Genomic DNA, 20,138 nt, shown 5'->3' with positions numbered 1-20,138 from the left:
TCCAACCTCAGCGATTCTGTGATTCTGTGATTATGAATGACAACATCAGTGACTCAATATTTATATAATAATATATAATAAGATTTATATAATAATAATGGCTCAATTTTTATATTGTAATGAAATTCATCCTGTTAATCATGTGGGTGTTTGCATGCTACAAAATGGAGGTAGGAGGATTGCTTCCCTTCAGGGAAGTAAAATCATGGTTATGTGTTTATGTAGTACCTAACGTATGCTAATGTGTAACCATCGAAGTATACCTCAAAGAGTTTAGACTAGTGACTTGCTATTCAAAGGTAAGATGCAGTGATAAACTAGGCATAGTTCTGTTGACCACAGCATGGATTATGAGTGCCTGCACTGTGGTTGCGGAGTTGGGAGTCTAAGTGTAATCTGTGTTGAACGTAAGAGAGGTGCCATAGTATGAAAGAAACAGTGGAAAGTGTGGCTGATGCCCATATATACTTGCAATCTTACCACTGTATTTCATTAGTATCACACTTTGTTAAAATATTTTTTCTGCACTTTTTTCTTTATTATGTTTTCCTTCTAAAGGAAAGAATAAAGAGACGAGGACATTTGACCGACAGTTGTTGTTTTGCCACCTTAGAGAAAAGGAGACTGATATTTTCAATGCTAGTAGACCAGTGTAGACCATACCTTCTTCCATCAAAAATTAAGTCTTCACCAAAGCCATAGGTTCATGATACATGCTATACAGAACCTTGTTAACATCTTGTTTTTCCAATGTAGAGGTTAACAAATAAAGTAGAAAATATTCTGTGAAAAAATGTGACTTTTGATAGTTGGTCGAATGGCAACCTGACTCTTACAGAAGAATTCAAATGAGGGAATCTGCGGGCTTCTCCCAGAATCTGTCTAAAAGCAATTCGAAATTGAGGAAGAAGAATGCCATTTTTAAAAGTATCGCTGCATTATTCTGTGGCAGATCTTTTTGGATCTGCCTACATGTATATGGTGGTTCTGGGAAGACTGTACCTATTTCAGAAAACCATTTGATCAGTTTTGTTGCACCCAACTTACCTTACACTTAGCTTTTTGCAGGCCAGTCCCCCTTTGCTATGTTAGAGTAGCTTGAGGGTCCTTCTAGCTTAATTAATGCCACAAGATGCCACTAAAGTCTCTCAGGTCCATGTGATTTGAGATTTAGTTATGCTGGCAGCTGGGAGACAGAATTATAAGAGAGTCCCAACACGTGCTCCACGCTATTGGAAGATTGCTTCAGTAGCCCACTGATTAAACCCCTTGAGAGCCCATCTTTCATCTTTGCATTATGCGCAAGTTGATGCTCAACTTCATATATGCCCTCTTATTTCTTACTGTCCTTCGCTTAACTATGCACAAAACCCAATGTTAACAGTAGAGTTCACTTTTGTAAGCTATTTAAAGTTTACTTTTTGAAGTTGGGATTGCTTGCATCTGTGGGTCTGTCTTCTTCTAACTGGCGATGACACAGTCTTGGAGCTTTGAAAGGCCACTAGTTCCCCAAGCTGAAGTAGAATTCTGTAAATGGGCAGCACTTACTAAAGGTGACAAAAACGTGCTCGCCTTTTGAATGAGAGTTAACAGTTCTTTGCGAGAGGAGGGTGTCAGGATTAAATTTAAACAGGGAGGGAGGAAGGAGCGTAAAAGAACCCTTTCGTTCTGTGTCGGTTCTGTAATTTTAGTCATTTTCAGATTGGAATATTACAGTCATTACAGGAAATCTAACTTCCTTTATACATATGCATATCCTTCACAATGTATAACATAATGAAAATTCCCAATTAAGACAGTGTAATATGGTATTCATATCGGTATATATACATGTGTGAGATGCTTCTGCATATGCACCCTGGAAAGGAGATCTATATTTTTTGCTTTTCTTTCTTTGAAAGGCCATACGGATAATTTTAATACCATGCAATGTATTTACAGCTAATCTTTAATTACTTGGGTTCAATATACATGTAAGGCCTGATTACTATTTATTCTGTGGCTGCTTTTTGAATTTAAATAGCATATAATTCACTTTATAGGGTCCTCAGTGTAAATGGGAGTCAGACCAATACAATTTTGTGTTAGTTTGTAATTCTGTAGAGTTGGTACAAGTCCTGCCATGAATGCAAAAGTTGTTAAACAGTTGTCCAGAATTTATCCCCAAACACACTGACTTTTGTGCAGTTAAAACTTCATCTCCTATATTGCAATTCTGTAGCTTTTCTTTATTTAACAGTTGTGAACTTCAAGTGATCAGCTGTGTGAGCTGGAGACCACAAGCTCTTTGGGCTGGTGGGCCAATGGCATTATTATGATCCAAATAATGCTGTTGTGGTGGTTCATTAAATGCTTTTTGATGAATGCAGCGTGTTTCTTTAAAAGGTAATCCCTGCAGGAAGCAGAACTCTCTGAGCTGATTTTATTTTACTGTGGGGAACTCAACTTAGTATTATATAGAATATTCAATATCTGTCAACGTACGGCTCATGCCAGTGGTCTGACAGAGCTACTTACTTGATTTTCAAGAAGTTAAACGTAGGTAGGGACATCAGGATGTACAGCTGCTCTTTTAGATTGCTTTTAAGTTCTACTTAGCAGTGGGAAAAAATCCTTTTAATAAAAATATTAGGGGATTACAGTTGCATACTGTGGAAGTCCTTCTGTTTTTAAGGATTCACTGATCCAATAGGATCGTGATTAGATTTGTGTTGCTTTTTCGGGGTGGGGGAGTGTGAGCATTTGCTATGGAGTCTGGGTATTTTTTGCTCCTGTGGTTATGGCCATGTAGTCCCTGCATATATTTTATGAATTATTTAAGAGAGATTCAAGGATTTAAACAGTGACAAGTAAGGTGGGATGTGTACAACAAATCACAACACACCTTTGTAGTAAATGCAATATCCAGTTTATTGACAATTGTTAGAGCTTTGGAATATTTTATTTAATCTGATAGTGAGCTCAGAAACCTTTCTTTCATCATCAGTATGTTTTCAAGGTAATTATTTTAATGCCCACAAGCAAGTAATATGACAGAACTGAAAGTAGATTGCTTTGTGGATGGGAGGGAAGTGATAAATTTAAAGCATATTTTGAAAAATTACAAATGGGAAGGAACATGCACAAAAGCTAAAAATCAAAGAAGTCTGCCTTGAAGCAGATCTGATACTTTTCTTCAGTACGGCTGCCCTTTCTTTTAAAACTAGTATCTATTGCAATATATCATTATACAAAACCCCGTTAATTTTCTTCTGCTTATTAGAGGTCTTTACTTTCTCTTGTATGATGAAGATCGCTCCTTCGGAGCATTCTCATTTTAATACAAAGTGCTACATTTGACCTTCCTAGCTTCTTCTTGTAATTACCTTTATTTAAGAGAAATCCTTTCAATTCATCATTTTTCTTTAACAGAAACCCGTGTTCCTGAGGTCCCAAGTTCCTTACATGTCCGCCCCCTTGTCACCAGTATTGTAGTAAGCTGGACTCCGCCTGAAAACCAGAACATTGTGGTAAGAGGATATGCCATAGGGTACGGCATTGGCAGCCCCCACGCGCAGACCATCAAGGTGGACTACAAACAGAGATATTACACCATTGAGAACTTAGGTAAGGCGAATGAATTAACATCAATGTCTAAATTTTGTCTCTCATTTATGTTACTGCTTTTTAGTTATGGTGTTATAAATAAATACAACTACAATCATGTCTCTTAAGAGGATTTTTTTCATTGTGAAGATGCTATACTGAGACTCCAAACTGTTGTTAAATTTAAAATAAACTCACTTTTCTGTTGATAGAGGAACAGGCAGGGAAAGGAAAAAAAAACAGAGTCCTTGAAGCTTAGTGCATTTTGATTTGATGCTTTCACTTCAGTTCACTTTCAGTTGAAATACCCCAAATAACTAAGACTAAATGTGAATTAAGAGTGGTCTCTGTACATGATTTCTTTTAGCGTGAATGAAGCAGAGAATGTGCAGAAGCAAAAAAGAGTTTGCACTAAAAATACATGTGAATTTTTCTTCCTTCAGACCCCAGCTCCCACTACGTCATAACTCTGAAAGCATTTAACAACGTTGGTGAAGGAATCCCTCTGTACGAGAGCGCGGTGACCAGGCCTCACTCAGGTAAAGGCGAGGGCTGGCTTTTAAGTTCTGCACAGCTGAAAATCATTAACGTGCATTCTGCACAGCAGTAGAAAATGTGATGATATGTAATGTAAGAGTGTTGTTTTTCAGTGTCATCAAGTGCTCTCCATTTATTTAACTGATTGGCCTTACTGTTTCAGTGATTACCTTGCATGGTTCCTCCATTTATTAAGCCACCTAAAATTGATTTTATTGTTAAATTACAAATTTTACCCTTCAACAGCGCACAGGTGTTCCTATTCAAAAAGTTATTCTGACTTTAGCGCAAATTGTAGGAGTGCAGTTCTAAAGGCAGTGAAGTTATTTTGCTTTTTTTTTTATGCCAGTATAGATTTTGTCTTTCTTACTGAGATTTTGAATTATTATGCCTGTATTTGCTGTGTCTAATTCTCAGTCTGCAGTCACTACATTAAACAAGGCCCGGGGTTAATTTTTTTCATCTTGTAATACATTAATAAAAAACTTGATGTTATCTTAGACTTTAAGCAGAGAAATTCCTTCACGAGTGAGCTACTGCTGTTCTCTGGCTCATAGTGCTACCTGGTACACTGGTGACGTTATTTAGTACTTCAGAGGTGGTTGTTCAGATTTTAACACTTCTGTATGTCTTAATCTTCTGAAGAAGGAATCAGTGGACATTTTGAGGCAAATAAAGTCAAAGTTAAAATCACTATATTATCCTGGAATTATGTTGGGTTTCTTAGGTCATGACTGAACACTAATATGAGTAGGTGGCAAACTTTATGGCATATGTATATCGCCATTGCCTTAAGAAGGGAACACAGTGCAAGAGTGATTTTATTAACCAGTCTTATGTCACCTATTAACTCTGACTTTTCTCTCTTTTTCTCCATTTCTCACCTTTCATTTCATTGTATTACCCTGCATTTCCCCTTTTTTGTTTTTGTTTACATTAAAATGCCACCTTCTCCCTTTTTAATTATAATACACTACTTTTTACCCATCAATTCCCTAGACACTTCCGAAGTTGATTTGTTTGTTATTAATGCTCCATACACTCCAGTGCCAGATCCGTCTCCCATGATGCCACCGGTGGGAGTTCAGGCTTCCATCCTGAGTCATGACACCATCAGGATCACTTGGGCAGACAACTCTCTGCCAAAGAACCAGAAGATCACAGATGCTCGCTACTACACAGTTCGCTGGAAAACCAATATTCCTGCAAATACAAAGTACAAGGTATTGGAGTTTCAACAACATTAATGCAGCTGGAGTATTTGAATGAGAAGTTTCATAGTCAAATCAGGGTGAAGTGGAAGTTGAGAGTGAGGACAGTTGCTTAGAAAGCAGTGTAGGCTTGTATCATGTCAGTAGTGTTCGGTTAAATCATCCCTTCAAAAGTTCCTGTAGATTTGGTGGAAGCAGATGTTCTTGTGGTCTCTGTGTATGTGCGCGAGGGAGGCTGAGATGGGGTGTTGTGTGTGAGCGAAGGGAAGAGCAGACTCGTGGAAGCAGGGGAGGAAGACACTTTCAGGATAACTTTCCCCTGTGGACACAGGGCCTGATTTCAGCCTTGCTGGTTTACCCTACCGTGATCTTTGTATGACAGATGTGGGCTTCCCTGGAGAGGAGCCAGCGGTGTGTTAATATGGTCTGTGTTACTAGTGGCTTCCCTCCAGTTAGCAGAGGAATCTGAATTTGTGGGGTGAGTCACACACACCCTCGACCTGGAAAATATTTACCCTTATGGTTTTAGGTCATTTTCCTTTTTTACAAGCTTTTCTGTTCACACCAAGTTGATGGTGAAACTTTCCTTCAGGTAGTGAATGGGTGCAAAATATATAACAACACCTTTGTGATATCCTTGGCTTCCTAGATTTTCATCTACTGTTTTGAATTGGAGGCTAGATTTGGGGGTAGGTTTTTTCATTTGGATTTTTTTTTTGGTTGGTTGGATTTTTTACTGTTAACGGTTACCTGGAGAGCTCAAAAATGCTGACTGTAAATTTTACATTTGAAATGAGACTCAAAGGAAATGGTTGTTAAAATACCCAGCTAGTGGAGCTCCCTTTATGATCTTACAGAGCAATCTTGTTACAAACCAGATTTTTTTTTATCGAAATGAAAAGATATATGTATGTATGTTCTTCCTCTAAAGGCAGGTTATTTATGAACCCGCATTCCTGAGTCATGTGCAGAGGATGTCTCAGGAGTGATTTATATAATGCTGCAAGTTCATTAGCTGAGAGCTTAAGCAAAACACCCTCCGTGGTAAATGAAATACTCCCCCAGTTCTCGGTGCTGGTGGCCAGCGGTCGACAAGTTTTACTGTGGACCAAAAATAATATGTAATGATGGAGTACGGTTCAAAACCACTCATTGTAAAAAACATTTGCCTGAAAGGGCATAAGCATGAAAACATTTGCTCTAATATGCATTTTAACCCATGGTGCCTGGAGAGCTCTCATCCTGCCTATCCTTGTTTCAGTCATGAATTCTGCACTACTCTATCGAACAACTGCAATTACTGATTTTAAGGAAGGCAAACCTCTTTTCAACAGTGCCGTTCAATAAGCTGAGGTATTTCAGTCCGTTAAAGCTGGTAACTTTATTAAGTATGGGCTAGTGTGTTGTTCGTCCTGTCCATCTCCAGCAGCTTTGCTCTTTAGCACGCATTTCGAGGCTGTTCACCCGGTGGCATCAGAGCTTCTCCGTTACACGAACTAGCACAGAGAAATTTTATCTTCCTGTTCATTCCCTGATATCCAAAGCTGCATCTGTTCAGCTGGGTGTTGTTGCATCCCTCGCTGTCTTCAGTAAACTGGATGTTGATACAGTTCCTTCAAAATGTTCTATATTCGGTCCCACTTCCTATGCTGACATTTGTGCAACATTTGGTTAAAGAAAAGGCTGCGTGCTTCAAATACAGGTTCAGAGGGTCTACCCTAAGGAGCCTTATTTTCTGAAATTTATAAAGAAGATGTGTCAGTCCGGAGCGTATAAACATAGGAACAGATGTGATACAGTTCCTGAAGCTAAAATAGTCCACTGTGCTTTGGACCGTGTAGTTTCACTAATGTGGATCAGAAAACATTTTTCAAAGACCTTTATTGGTGGAGCAGAGTTTTCCGGCTCACAGCCTACCTGTAATTTATTAGCTGTGCTCTCAAGCATAAGCTAAAATATTAAATCTGCATGTAGATCTTTTAGGACCGTATAGAAAGAAGACAAATTTTGCAGGGTAATATTTATGAAGTTTAATTCCAATAGGTGCACAGGGTTTAGTATCATGGGATATGTTGCAGTCTTAAAACCAGCAAGTGGTACACATAATGAAGGGAGCAGAGAAGTCGAGCGCTCCGGTTAGGCTTCCAGGTGTAATGTTTGAGGTGATGTGCAGTGAAACGGAAATTCTGGAGAAGAAGAAAGGCTGTTTCTGGGATAAGTCAGCTCGTAATGTAAGATGCTAGGAAAAGGTTTCTTCTGTGGACTGGTTACTATATAATTGTCCAGGCCAGAGTTCTTCGCAGCTTCCCCTGAAGCATCCGTTATTTCCTGATGTCCCTGAGCTAGACTGCAAAGAGCCGGATGAAACATTGCTTGGCCCTCTGAGAGCTGCTGAACCGCTCTTCTGAATCCAAGGTTTCACATTAGTACTAGGGAGCTTGTGTTTGATCAAGTTTTGTCGCAGAGTTTGTATCAACTAAAGGTTTAAAGGTAATGGAGGATTCAATGTTAATTGTATTTACCATGTCTTTATTTTATTGTCTGTCCCCCCGTGAAGTCTAACTGGCTAAATGCATGTCTGTGACCATGCAAAATCCTTGGTACAAATCTAAGTTTCACTTGGCTAACAGGGTTTTCAGCTGGCGTAGCTAAAAAGCTGTCATTGTATACTTGAGAAATAAGGGTTTTCTCTACAGAAGTTTGTCCTTTTTCATTTGGACTATATTCGACTAGATTGGACTATATTAGAGTCTTGAAGGGATGTAAATTTATTAGATAGATTCTTTCCTTGAAGGAGAATTGGCTGGAAACAATTGTTTTTTGAAGGAAATAGTTACTTATGAATAGAGTTGTTATATGGCCCTGTCAAATTTTGAAATTACTACCTTTTAGACTACTGTAGCTCTATGTAAGGAATACAAATATATGTAGATATCCTTTTTTTTTTTTTTTTTAGCCTAAAGATAAAAAGTTGTAACTAAATGACTGAGTTCTGATTCATACTATAAAAAGAAACACTGTGTAGTTTAAGCATGTCCCTAGATAATCGTTCTTTCTGAAAAAACCTACATATTGATAAAGCTTCGTTTTCTTCATGTCTCTGAGCACCTACATCCTCGGTTGATTTTTTAAGTATGTTTAAAATTCATTGAAAATTCGAACATGAATTTGGAAGGAAGATCTGGATTTCGAGAAGGGCATTTATTGTTAACTGTGCTTTATTGTTGTCCCTAGCTAGATGATTTAATGAAATGCTGTAAATTAAACACCCCCCCCCCCCCCCAAGCAGCCAGTGATTCAGCCTGCTGCATAACAAGTGTGCCCTGGACATTATATTGCTCTTTTTAATTTATAATTGACTGTTATTAAATGCTCTTGCTGACTGCAGAAATAATTTCTCGTTTAGGATACAACAAGTGCTGCATTACTACTTGATTAATGAATTTGCACGAGAAAGCAAAGAGAATTAATGGTCCTGGTTATCAAAATGTAGCAATGTTAAAATGTTTTAAACACCTGCCCGAGGCAAAGGTGTCTGAGAGTTAGTGACGTGACATTTTTCAGAAGTTACTGACACTTTTTGCTTTTCTTTCAGACTGCAAATGCAACCACTCTGAGCTATTTAGTGACCGGGTTGAAACCGAATACCTTGTACGAATTCTCTGTGATGGTGACGAAAGGGCGAAGATCGAGTACCTGGAGTATGACAGCACACGGAACAACTTTTGAATTAGGTACTCGCTTGTGTCTTTCCGGGAGGGCTGATGCTTCTGACAACACGAATCAAGTCTAGTCTGCCAGGATCCTGGAAGAGGGAGTGCATATATTTAAAATGATTATGTTGATGAATGCTTGTTGGGTTTTTTTTCTTTATGGTTTAGTCAGAAATCCTGATTAAAAAACAACAACATACTTCAAAATTCAAAGGCATGATTGCATGCAAAAGGATTTCCATCAAATCACAGAGAAGTAATAAATAATATGCCACAGTTCACGGATGGGAGAGAAAAAAGCAGCATATTTTTGAAGTATCTCAGATACAGCACATCAATAGCAAATACAAAGAAAATAGTTTAGCAAATGATAGTTAAAACTGGATATAATTATTATTATAATCATTATAGAATAAGAAAGCTTGTGTGGCAAATGAGTCAAAAGAAATCCCAGTAAGAACTAGGACATCAAAATCAGCCCTGAATTCTCACTCTTCAACATGAATTGCCATTGCAGTTCTCGGTGTAGAAGTGACACATTCCCAAAGTACAGAACAGAAGAGGGTTGCGGCTGCTGGGAGGAACGTGGGCCCGCGGCGTAACTGCGATTGCAGAAGCTCTCCTACGCCAGACCTGTCCCTCATTTGCTCCTTTGATTCTTTCTGTGATTAAATTTATTGCTTATTGTGTTTATGGTTTTGTTTATTTAAACTGTACGTACGAAAAGGAGCCTATCCAAATTGCCATATAGTTCTGACACCAGTTTAAAATAGTGCAAAAAAAACAGGTATGCAAGGAATCGGTCAGGTCATCCAGATACTGTAACACAAGGAGGAAAAAAGCAAAAATTAGGTTAAACTATGATAAAATCAAAAAGCTCCTAACTTACTGTGAAGTCCCATATACCCTTAGTGAGCTTCAGTTGCTTTTGAAATCCTTGTCTTAGGTCTTGGTGGGAATCCCATTCATGTGTTTTCCCAGAGGTGGCCTGCTTTGTCCCAAAGTATTCCACTGTCGGCAGCTGCCATTGCAACAGCCAAGGTCAGGGACTGAGGCATGTTTCCCGTTGCAATTGCTGTGCACACCCAGTGCTAAAACACTTTATTTGGTATTTTTGCTGCCACACATACAGTTCTCATCCATAGCTCTACAATAAGAATAGGGGGCTGTAAAAGTTGCACAGAAAAGTTCTGAAAAGAGAATTTCAAACAAAAAAAATATGTGAGCGAGGATGAAATACGTGAAGTTTCGTGTCTTCTTTTTAAATAGAAAGCAAATTTCTAGACTGTGGTGTTGCAGAGAAATATTTGAAAAGATGACCTAAAAGCTTGGGAACTAAGAGGCAAATAAAAAAAAAAGGCTACATTTATTTTCTTCTAACAGATCTTGTGATTTATATTACTCGCCAAATTCCTGAGCGTGTGACTCATTATTTTTGAATACTCATGACTAGCAGCGTTGTATAGCACTTCTCAGCTAATAGTGAAGAAAAATACAGGATGCTGGTTTCAGTGTTGGTCTGCGAATCAGTAATCTCTGGGGGGGCAAGTCCTGATTTTTGTCTCTGTACCTTACTGTAGGGCTTTGAAGCATGCTTTGCTTGAGTTCATTGCTGCTGAGCATGTGTTTAAGAGTTTTGGATAATAATCACACTAATTTTTGAGCTTCACTTCCACCATCCTTGGTTTCTAACTATATTCTGCAGAGGGATATAGGTGGCCACTGCAGAGGCTGGAAGGATTCATTTCTAATAGGTAGCAGACATAAAGCTCTTTAAATGTGGAAGGTCCTGTGTAAGCTCTAAATATTACTGTTACAGTATTAAATATCCAAGGCAGATCTACTCTGCTAAAAGTTACCTAATTAGAAGTCTCATGTTTTTCATAATGTGGAGGCCCAAACTGTAGCTGGTTAATGCACCTTTGGAGATGTTGGCTTTGTGCATTTGAAAGCCATTAATCTAAGCCCCAGCTGGATATTTTAGTTCACAGCGAGAGAGGTCTCAGGTTTCAGCCTTTTGCTGGAGTGGCTTGTGCGATTTTCTGAGTTTTAGGCAGGAGGGGCCTGATAGGAGGAAAAAAAAAAAAAGAAAGAAAAAAGTTCTCTCTTTCTCTCTCTTGCTCTTAGGAAACCCAAGAAGTAAAGTTGGACAATTGTGTTCAGTAAATATTTCTAGATTTTGAAATCTTCTGCTTCAGTCTTGCTTCTGTGGTGCAGATTTCCTTGCAAATCACACCTAAATCATTCGTAAAGTAAATTAGCAGTTATGGATTATGATTCTAAACCTCTGGTGGATTTTGCTGATTCAGATTTGAGGGGAAAATTGGCATTACTAGGTCTTGGTCCCACCATAAACCTCAAAATATGAAGACACTTTGTATGTCTATGCATATAGGAGGCATTTATTTCACAAGTTCATCTAATGTTCCTTATGACCAACCTAATGCAGGTTAGGAGTCATTAACCCTAACCTATTTGAATTCTACTAAGACAGCATTTTTTGGAAGACACACGGGCTCATTCAGTCATGACTCACAGCATCTGTTGACAGAAACGCTGTAGAAACAGGTAACTTCTTATGGAAAGGAAATACTGCACACCAGATGGCATTTGCCGGTTTAATGGAGTAAGTCAGTGTAAATCACTACACTGTGATGGTAGCTTTACCTGAAGATGAATGTTCTGAATTTTTGTTATTGTATGTGCCTTTCTTTCAATGGTAAAACATACAAAATAGCAGAAGTGCTGAGATTATTTTCTTATATCCAGTGAAATTGTGCAACATGATAGTCTGTTTTTTATTTGTTTGTAGTGCCTACTTCTCCTCCTAAAGACGTGACTGTGGTGAGCAAAGAGGGAAAACCTCGGACAATAATTGTTAACTGGCAGCCTCCGTCTGAAGCCAATGGCAAAATTACAGGTGCAGTTTGCATGAGTTATAAAGGCAGATATAAGATGCTCGGTTAACAGCAGAATATAATCTACATACATATGTGAAAATGTACCATACTTTCTTTATCCTAGAGCCATCCAAGAGTTCTGTATCATCTTTGTTAATCTTTTTAGGTAGCTCAGATTAATTATTTACTTTTGTACCTAGTGAAAATATATTAAGATACAAACAGTAACTATAGTGTGAAACTGGCATCTAACCAGAAGTAGAATTGAAAGTTCAAACATCTCAGCAACCTTTGTCTTCCTCACCTTGTGCTATTCTAAGAGCGTGCTTCCAGGAATACCATCCGCAATGCATCTGGCTCAGAAATGCTCTATTCGGAAGTTTCTGTTCCTGTGCTCTTTGTCATCTTTGTGCCACTCCTAGAGGCTTGAAGCCAGTATATTAGTGACTGAAGAATTCCTCCCCTGACATAATGATTAGGAGTAAACTGTTATCTGGCTTTGTAGTTGCATCACTTTCATGTAGGATAAATCGTTCTAGAGAAAATAATAATTACCATTTTCCTTTCAGTAAGGGTTCTGTTCATTTGGATTGCCATTTCTAAAGGCTTTCTGAAATAATTCACTTGTTTTACTTTTTTCCTGGCAGTAAGCTTAAAGCAGATTTTGTTGGCATGTAGTGTGCAGTGCTTGAGTTTTGCTTGTGTTACTGGAATCGGCTATGGTGCGGAATCAAGCCTTGGAAACCAGTGACCAGCTGAAGAGTCCAAATACGCAGTACTGTAGCTCCGGTTACTAAAATGAATCAGATTCCCCTGAAAAGGCAGAATGTTGAAGATTCTGTTCTTAATAATTACCATAAACTTTTAAGTAAACAGGAGGAAAGGCCCCTAAAAAGCAAAGGGCGTCCAGCATGCGGCCCGAAGGTGGGGCAATGGGGGTGTAGCAGTAGGACTGTGTGTCTTTTGGGCGTTAGTGTAACCAGTATGGCAGGAGGGGTTGTGCCAACCTGCCAGCGCCTTGCTCTTCATCTGATCCCGTGCCAGGTGTGCCCAGGAGTGGAGACACAAGGAGGCAGCTCTGAAAGACCAGCTCCTTACACTGCAACAGCAGGTCCGAATGAGCTGTCTGTGTCTCTGCGTAGTTGTTTATATCTTCATCCTTCTGTATTTTCATTTATCTCTATGAACCAAATTCTGGGTTATTTTATTATCAGCTAGATGTTTCCTCTATATCTGGAGGAAGGTTTGACCAGAGAAACAAAAGCCTTTATCTTAATCGCAGGTTAAAGCACTTGGTTGCTAGGGCTCAGTCAGGGTCATTCCGACACGTGTGAAATCTAAGGCACAGATATCCCCAGGTTGTGTATGCTCTTAAAAAGATGAGCCTGTCACCTTTATTATCTCATATCAAGTGTGAATGCGGGGGAAAAAAGAGGTCAGCATTTAGTTATACAATGTCATTAGCAAAATTACCATGAAAAGGTAATTTTCCAGGTAAAAAATCTCCTTGCAATTTCTATACCAAGAAGGAAAGCCTTACCTTTATTCATACATGTTGAGTGGAAATGTGTAGTATTCATTAGTTTTTGCATAAGCAAAAACAGCTGAATGTTTTCTAAAAGAAAAAAAAATAATAATTTTTTTTTGTAGCTTGTTTTGCTCCCAGTCTGCCTGAATCCACCAAACCTCAGAATTCAATTTGCCAAGGGTGCCGTCGCGAATTTTCGGGCACATGTGAACCGAGTGCCCTCTGGTGGAGAAACCCAAAACCTGGAGTAATTATTAAATCAGCCCTGTCCATTCTATGCATTTAATGCCAGAAAAGCTGTGTGGTGATGTAATTCCATGCACTAGATAGCACGCCTTTAGATTACTCATCTTTTCAGTTTTAATCTGCTTTTGATGTGGGTAGGATGGACGGGAAGCCCTGGACCGGGCTGAGCTGGGCTCCAGGTGCTTTCAGTTGCTTTAAAGAAGTGGAGGGCGCTCTGCCGAACGTGCATCCCCTCCCTTATTAGTATTTCCTCACCAAGATGCATCAGGCTGATGACCTAGCACTGTATTTGTGCAAATGAGTGTTTATTTTATGCCAGGGTCCTGTGCTGCTCCTTAAATAACAAAAAGTCACAGAGCTTTGACTTCATCTTGCTTCGTATGTGCAGTATATACAATAAAAGATCATATACTCTTATATCTTATTTCTGTGCTATGCAAGATTGCTTCAGTTCTCTTTATAGTTTTATTTGTTAGTAAACTGAAAACCAATAAACTTTAATTATTTTATAATATAAAATAATTTTTAAAAAGCTGTGCATGAGAATGTTTCTTTGTTTTAAGGTTATCAATTTTCTCTAAGCATTAATACTTTGGAGATGTGTTTATAATAGTAGCTCTATGTTTTTTATGTTATTTGGACTATGATCAGGTAAAGAGATGGAGACGAGGATTTCTCCATACTTGGATGAACAGTGGTTGAAAATAGTTTTGGTATTTCAAATGGCTTTTTTTTCCTCTCAACATATTCTTTTGAATGGCTTAAAATTTGGGATGGGAAAGCTGTCTAATACCTGAACGCATTCTTAGTCTTTGAAAAAGTAAGAATACACTTTCAGAAAACTCGTGATCATTTAGCTGTGCAAATATCATTAAGAGTTGATAGAACTTTTGCTGTTAGATCTTATGAATGTTCTGCTCTTTTATGCATAACGGTTCTTCTTTTTTTTGTTCCTTTGAATAGGATACATCATTTACTACAGTACAGATGTGAATGCTGAAATACATGACTGGGTTATTGAACCTGTCGTGGGAAACAGACTGACCCATCAGATACAAGAATTAACCCTTGATACACCCTATTATTTCAAAATTCAGGCTCGCAACTCCAAGGGCATGGGGCCCATGTCTGAGGCAGTTCAGTTCAGAACCCCAAAAGGTAAAGTATCAGGAACACGTAAATACATTCTCCATCATTTTCTGATGAAAGCTATATAGGGATAAAACACCAATAGCTTGCTTTTTCTATTTAAACTGGAAAAGACAGGAAGAAGATAGAGTTTGATTAGAAGAAAATTTCCTCTTGGGTTGCTCTTGCATGTAGTTAATACATATGCAAATATTTCTCAGCTGTTTGCTTAGATGTGTTGTTTCAAAACTATTGGTAGGCCATTAGGTGAACAAATTACGAATGCTGAGGGTCCATATCCTAAATGTGCTTTTTAGAAAACTAGTTTCTAGTTGCTTGAAGATTCTAGGTTGCGTGTGGCATCTGCCCATGATGAAATGGTACCAAACAGCAGGATCTAGAGTTGTTAGCTGGCGAACAATGGCACTCTAATGACTTGGACGATATAATGTGAACTAGTGTGACGCAACAGGCTCCTTAATCAAGACGTGCTTGGTGATGGGTAACTGGTGAAATATTAAGAAGGGATGATACTTGAAAAATCTCATACTCCGGAAAGGAGATGAAAAACCCTTATTGTGGGAGGGAGTCAGAGGTAAACGTACTCTAAGGGGAGGTGAAAAATAACCTCAGAAATGTTATGAGTAGATTTTCTAACCATATTTTTTCCATGTGAGTATTTGTGGTTAAAAATGAGATCTTAACTCTTAACTAAGTTTGTTTATATTACGTGAAGCTTCAAATTCTGTCTGTCACTCCTTCAAGCCTTGTGATCTTTCTCTTGTTTTTTCCTTCCCTGTGCTTGTCCCAGTAGCTGAATCCTCAGATAAAATGCCTAATGATCAAGGTAAATGAATAGCCGTGCTTTCTCTTTTATTCCATCTTTTTCATGTTTTATTTTTCCTTTCCATGCACTGTTGCATTTCCAAAACGAAATGAGTAGCTGTTGCTCTAAATGTAAATGAGCAAGTTCCTGTTGTGCTTTTTATAGTGGAAGGTCTATTTGTGGTTGGGGTGTTAGGAATATAAAGTGATCTCTGTAGTCAGATGTCACATGAAGGGACAAAGCAAGTTGTGCCAGAGCTGAATCATTCTGTCAAAATGAATTTGGATTAAGTGATATTCCAGCCAGCCTCTGACCACTGGATGCGAGATCTCAGTATACAGAGGTGGAAGATCAAACAGTTATTTAATTAGCATAAGTGCTGTTTTGTGAGGTCTCTATCTATAATTATTTTTATAATAAAGGAAAATATCACTACTCTAGACAGCTTTTTTGCAAGCAAGATTCTGCTTGTCAGCTCATTTAGACTCCACTCTTTCCTGAAGACAACATTAGCTGCTAAAAGCCTTAAGGTTTTAAAGTGCTAACTTGAAAAATGGTAGCTTTGAGTTTACTACATCGGATTATATGGTGAATGTCCCAGAGGTATTTTTGCTTTCTTCCAAATAAGCTACAAGCCCAATAAAAAGCAGAAGAATTAGTCTGAAGGGAGGAGTTCAAAAGGACATTGGCAAGCATCTTAGACATACAATTAAATAGATCCTGAAGGGATTGAGAATGGGATATTTTAACTTGCTTTTGAACCCATTACTTAGGAGTAATTTATTAACTATGCTTTTACCTTTGGGTTTGCTACCTCTGTACCAAATACCGTTGATCTTAGGCTGTTATGGAGCAAATTCGTATCCAGGCTTCCATAACAGAGATACTAGGTGAGATTCAGGATCACCGGTGGGGAAGCAGAGGCTTGCCACAGCATCATTAGCTCTCTGTTGCAAGTGGAGCAGAACAGGGAAAGATGAAAATCTGTATTTTATTTAAAAGTCGCTGTTTTCTCTTCTGCACTGTTCTTCTAACCTCATTTCAGCAGATAACTAAATCTTGTCACCCAACATTATCATCCTAAAGTAACGTTTTCTCCCAGTAACAATTGCATTAATGTTTATAAAACTGTATAATTTATCAGTCATAAAAGCTTACCTCAAAGTCAAGAGAGTTTTGTTTCAGGATACCTATAAGAGCACTCAGAGGCTATAAATCATTGCAATGGGTTAAATGCAGCAAAGGAGAACACCAGCCGAAGAGCAGAAAAGCTTGCTCTGCGACAAGATCGTTGAAGTGCAGACGCGTGTCCTTCAGGAAGTAGTAGACAAATTATTTGAGACTGGAGAGAACAAAACTACAGCGGGATTGACTCGCTGGCCTTTCATCCTGCTTAGGGACTCTGTCTTTCCCTTGCCTGCTTTAATATTTTTCCTTCTGTACCAAGTATGTTGTTCTTCAACACAGTTCTGTAGCGCAGGTACCAGCTTCTATTAGGAGAGGTTACCAGCTCGTGCTGTCGGGCTTCAGGGATTTGCACAGACCTAGTACAAAAGCAAAGGTTAAGATATCTAATCCTGGTAAACCTGTCTTGAAAAGAACACAAAATGAAATGTTTTGTCCAACTGCCAGATACCTCATGGGCAACACAGAGGTAACTGAACTAAAAAATTAAACAATTTCAAGTAAACTTTATCTTAAACCGTTCCTTGATGCAGAAGAAAATGGAAAACCTCAGTAACAACCCTCATAAGACCCTGGAAAATAGGCTGGTATGCACACAGAAGGCGGAGCACGTGCATACGCATGTTCAGAGCGCCTTGTGGCGCAAAAGAGACAAGGTTTATGAGCCTTGTGGTGGCGTGATTAGGTGCTTCAAAGAAGGGCAGTGAGTTCCAGCCTTCACACCAGCAAGAACCGTAGGGACCAGTCAGGTCGTCTTTCAGGTAGCGTTACATGTGAAATGAGCTCCCCCCATTTAAAGGCTAAGCTGTTGATCCCTGGTTGCTCGGGTATTTAGGAACCTAAATCTCACTGTATTTTGCAAACTGACTTTGTGTGTTGAAGTTAACTTTGCTTTTTTGGAAGCATGCGCTCGCTGCTCCATGGGCACCACGCAGTCGGGGCCAGTGTCGGGTGTCCCTGAGCTCTACAAGGATCTCAAGACCCTTTAGAAACCACTGCTTTCCAAAATGGTGTTTTATCCCACTGACTTCCAGCATTTTCTTCATCCTCTAAATATGATTTATATTTTGTCACATATACATATGTGTGAGGGGAGGTGTATAAGCCCTGCCGGTGGCTGGGTGAGTAGATGCACTGTTCTAGTGAGTGCGGATCGTCTGATAAACTGCACTGACTCAGTGCGTTATACCCATGTTTACCGCATGATCCCTGTTGGTCTGTGCAGGTGACTTTTCATATCTTATTATCTACTCAATTATTTTCTGTCCTCTGTTAACTTTAATAGCAGTTATTTCAGCTTTCTTTCACAGTGTTATTAAAGATACTGGATTACACTTGGCCAAGCACAGGTCTTTGTGGCGCCTCGTTAGAAATATCCCTTATGAATAATGATTCTGCAATTATAATTCTTATTTGTATCAGTTAATTAGTTGTTAATCTTGTTAATAGGTGCCACATTGCTTTTTTATTGTGCTATTTTTAATGAAGCACTGTACAGTGCTCGGTAAAATGTTTTATAGAAGTCTAAATAAAGAAGGTCTGCATCCTTACCAACAAAATTTGCAGTCTGATGTTAAGCTTGTTTGGCAATAACTTTTCAGTAAAACAGCATAGCTGGGCAGGAACTGTGTTATCATCTCCTATCCATCGGCCTTTCCATGCACTTGTTCCTGGGTTCAGGATCTGGCTGCTGCACTAACACGCACAGGGCTGCCTGTTTGTCCTTTTGAAATGCAGTCAGTTGTGTTCATTTCCTCGCAAAGCTCCTCTGCTGCTCCCGCCTGCCTTCAGTGCTAGCTTCAACGGTTCGTGGAATTTTTCAGCGAGTTTTTTTCAAGTCTCTTTGGTGCAAGTTATCTCGTCATACAGATCTAAGTATATTAAATATATGCTATTTAAAATTGTTTGATTTATTTCATTGTTGCTGCAAAATTATTAGTCCAGTGCTTTAAAAACAGAACATGTTTTAACTCAGTGCAGTTGTCCTCTCCAGACTAGCAGGTGTAATATATCTATTTCATTATAGATTTGTCCTGCAATACATCATTTCCATTATTTAGACTACATCTAATTCCTTATTGTAACATGTAACAAATTCTTTCTTATGGTCCTTCTTGGGATTTAATCGGTATTTAGTTGGTACTTTTCACTCTTCTTATCAATTGTCTTCATTTCACAATTACTAATTCACAGTCTGTGATATTAACTCCAAAATTCCCATTTGTTACACATCCTTTAACCGCTGTTTTACTTCTTAGCATGGACTTTTAACTAAAAAACCCTTTGTTTCTAATTGTGAAACTAGTATTGGGAACAATGTTTTTGTGGTTTTGGCTTTTTGCATGCAGCAGTGTAAAAATGTGCAAAGTATTATGAATTCCTAAAAGCAGACATAGGTTGTTCTATACATCTTGCTGTATGCTTTCCCTACTTCAGTATTTTTAGTGTTTGTGGTAATTTAGCGTTAGCGTATTTTACTGAAAACATGGAAGTGAAAGAACCAGGACTTCGGGGTATTTTTTTTTTTTTTTGTGCTGGAAGCATTCTGCTAGGTCAGTGGAGGTCTTGACACCGGAGTTGAACTTGTGGCTTCACGCGCCTCGCTGTGGCAGCAAGTGACCTACGTTAGACCTGACTTATAAATGGGGAAATACTTGCGAGAGTAAAAAGAGGACTGCGTTTCAGTGGGTAGCTTAGCGCTTGCATTCAGAACAGTTCAGACAGACGTTCTGAAAAAAATACCTTAAAAATGAAAGTGTGTATGTTTATGTGTGTATATATGGAGATATATATATATATATACTTATTACGTGTATGACTTTTTCAGCTTCAGGATCCGCAGGAAAAGGAAGCCGCCCAGTGGACCTAGGGCCAGATTACAAACCACCACTTGGTGGTAAGTGTTGTTACAAAGCTTTTCCAATTAAATGCGGTGTCCTTTGGAGTTACACCGAGTGGTGTGATATTCCGCTTAGAACAGTGAACTGTTTACAACCCTGATTACACCTGTTTCAGTAAGTCTTGTCTTTGTATGCTGAGAGCTGTTCCCACTCAAGAACTTGCATCACACTCCTGTCCTAGAGTCCCTGCCTACTCTGTGGGGTATATGGAGAAAATACTGTTACGTGCATTTAAATTTCAGTCTTGATAGCACATGTTCCCAGTTTAGTTTAAAATGGCTGCTACAGTGCACAAGTGTAAAATTAATTTGGCAAGAACATATCAGGGAGGGAAAAAATCATGTTAGTTCCTTCTTCCTTTTAGCACTGGGCGTTGTGG

The 20,138-nt window shown here is 38.8% G+C and overlaps 1 protein-coding gene across 5 annotated transcripts in view; it reads left to right on the top strand.

Moving 5' to 3' along the window:
- The window catches only part of NEO1 (neogenin 1), a 215,473-nt gene that overhangs the window by 177,814 nt on the left and 17,521 nt on the right, over positions 1-20,138 (top strand). For 3 of the 5 annotated variants that reach the window (XM_067305450.1, XM_067305445.1, XM_067305449.1), the window contains exons 15-22: positions 3,412-3,606; positions 4,029-4,124; positions 5,122-5,345; positions 8,929-9,067; positions 11,859-11,966; positions 14,684-14,878; positions 15,663-15,695; positions 19,687-19,755. In XM_067305450.1, coding sequence (XP_067161551.1) covers positions 3,412-3,606; positions 4,029-4,124; positions 5,122-5,345; positions 8,929-9,067; positions 11,859-11,966; positions 14,684-14,878; positions 15,663-15,695; positions 19,687-19,755 — 1,059 coding nt within the window. The remainder of the gene's footprint in view (positions 1-3,411; positions 3,607-4,028; positions 4,125-5,121; positions 5,346-8,928; positions 9,068-11,858; positions 11,967-14,683; positions 14,879-15,662; positions 15,696-19,686; positions 19,756-20,138) is intronic. The other 2 variants (XM_067305448.1, XM_067305447.1) reach the window with 2 other exon arrangements.

Source organism: Apteryx mantelli, chromosome 15, assembly GCF_036417845.1.
Source record: "Apteryx mantelli isolate bAptMan1 chromosome 15, bAptMan1.hap1, whole genome shotgun sequence".
NCBI lineage: Eukaryota > Metazoa > Chordata > Aves > Apterygiformes > Apterygidae > Apteryx > Apteryx mantelli.
This window is presented reverse-complemented; position numbering and strand designations above follow the sequence as displayed.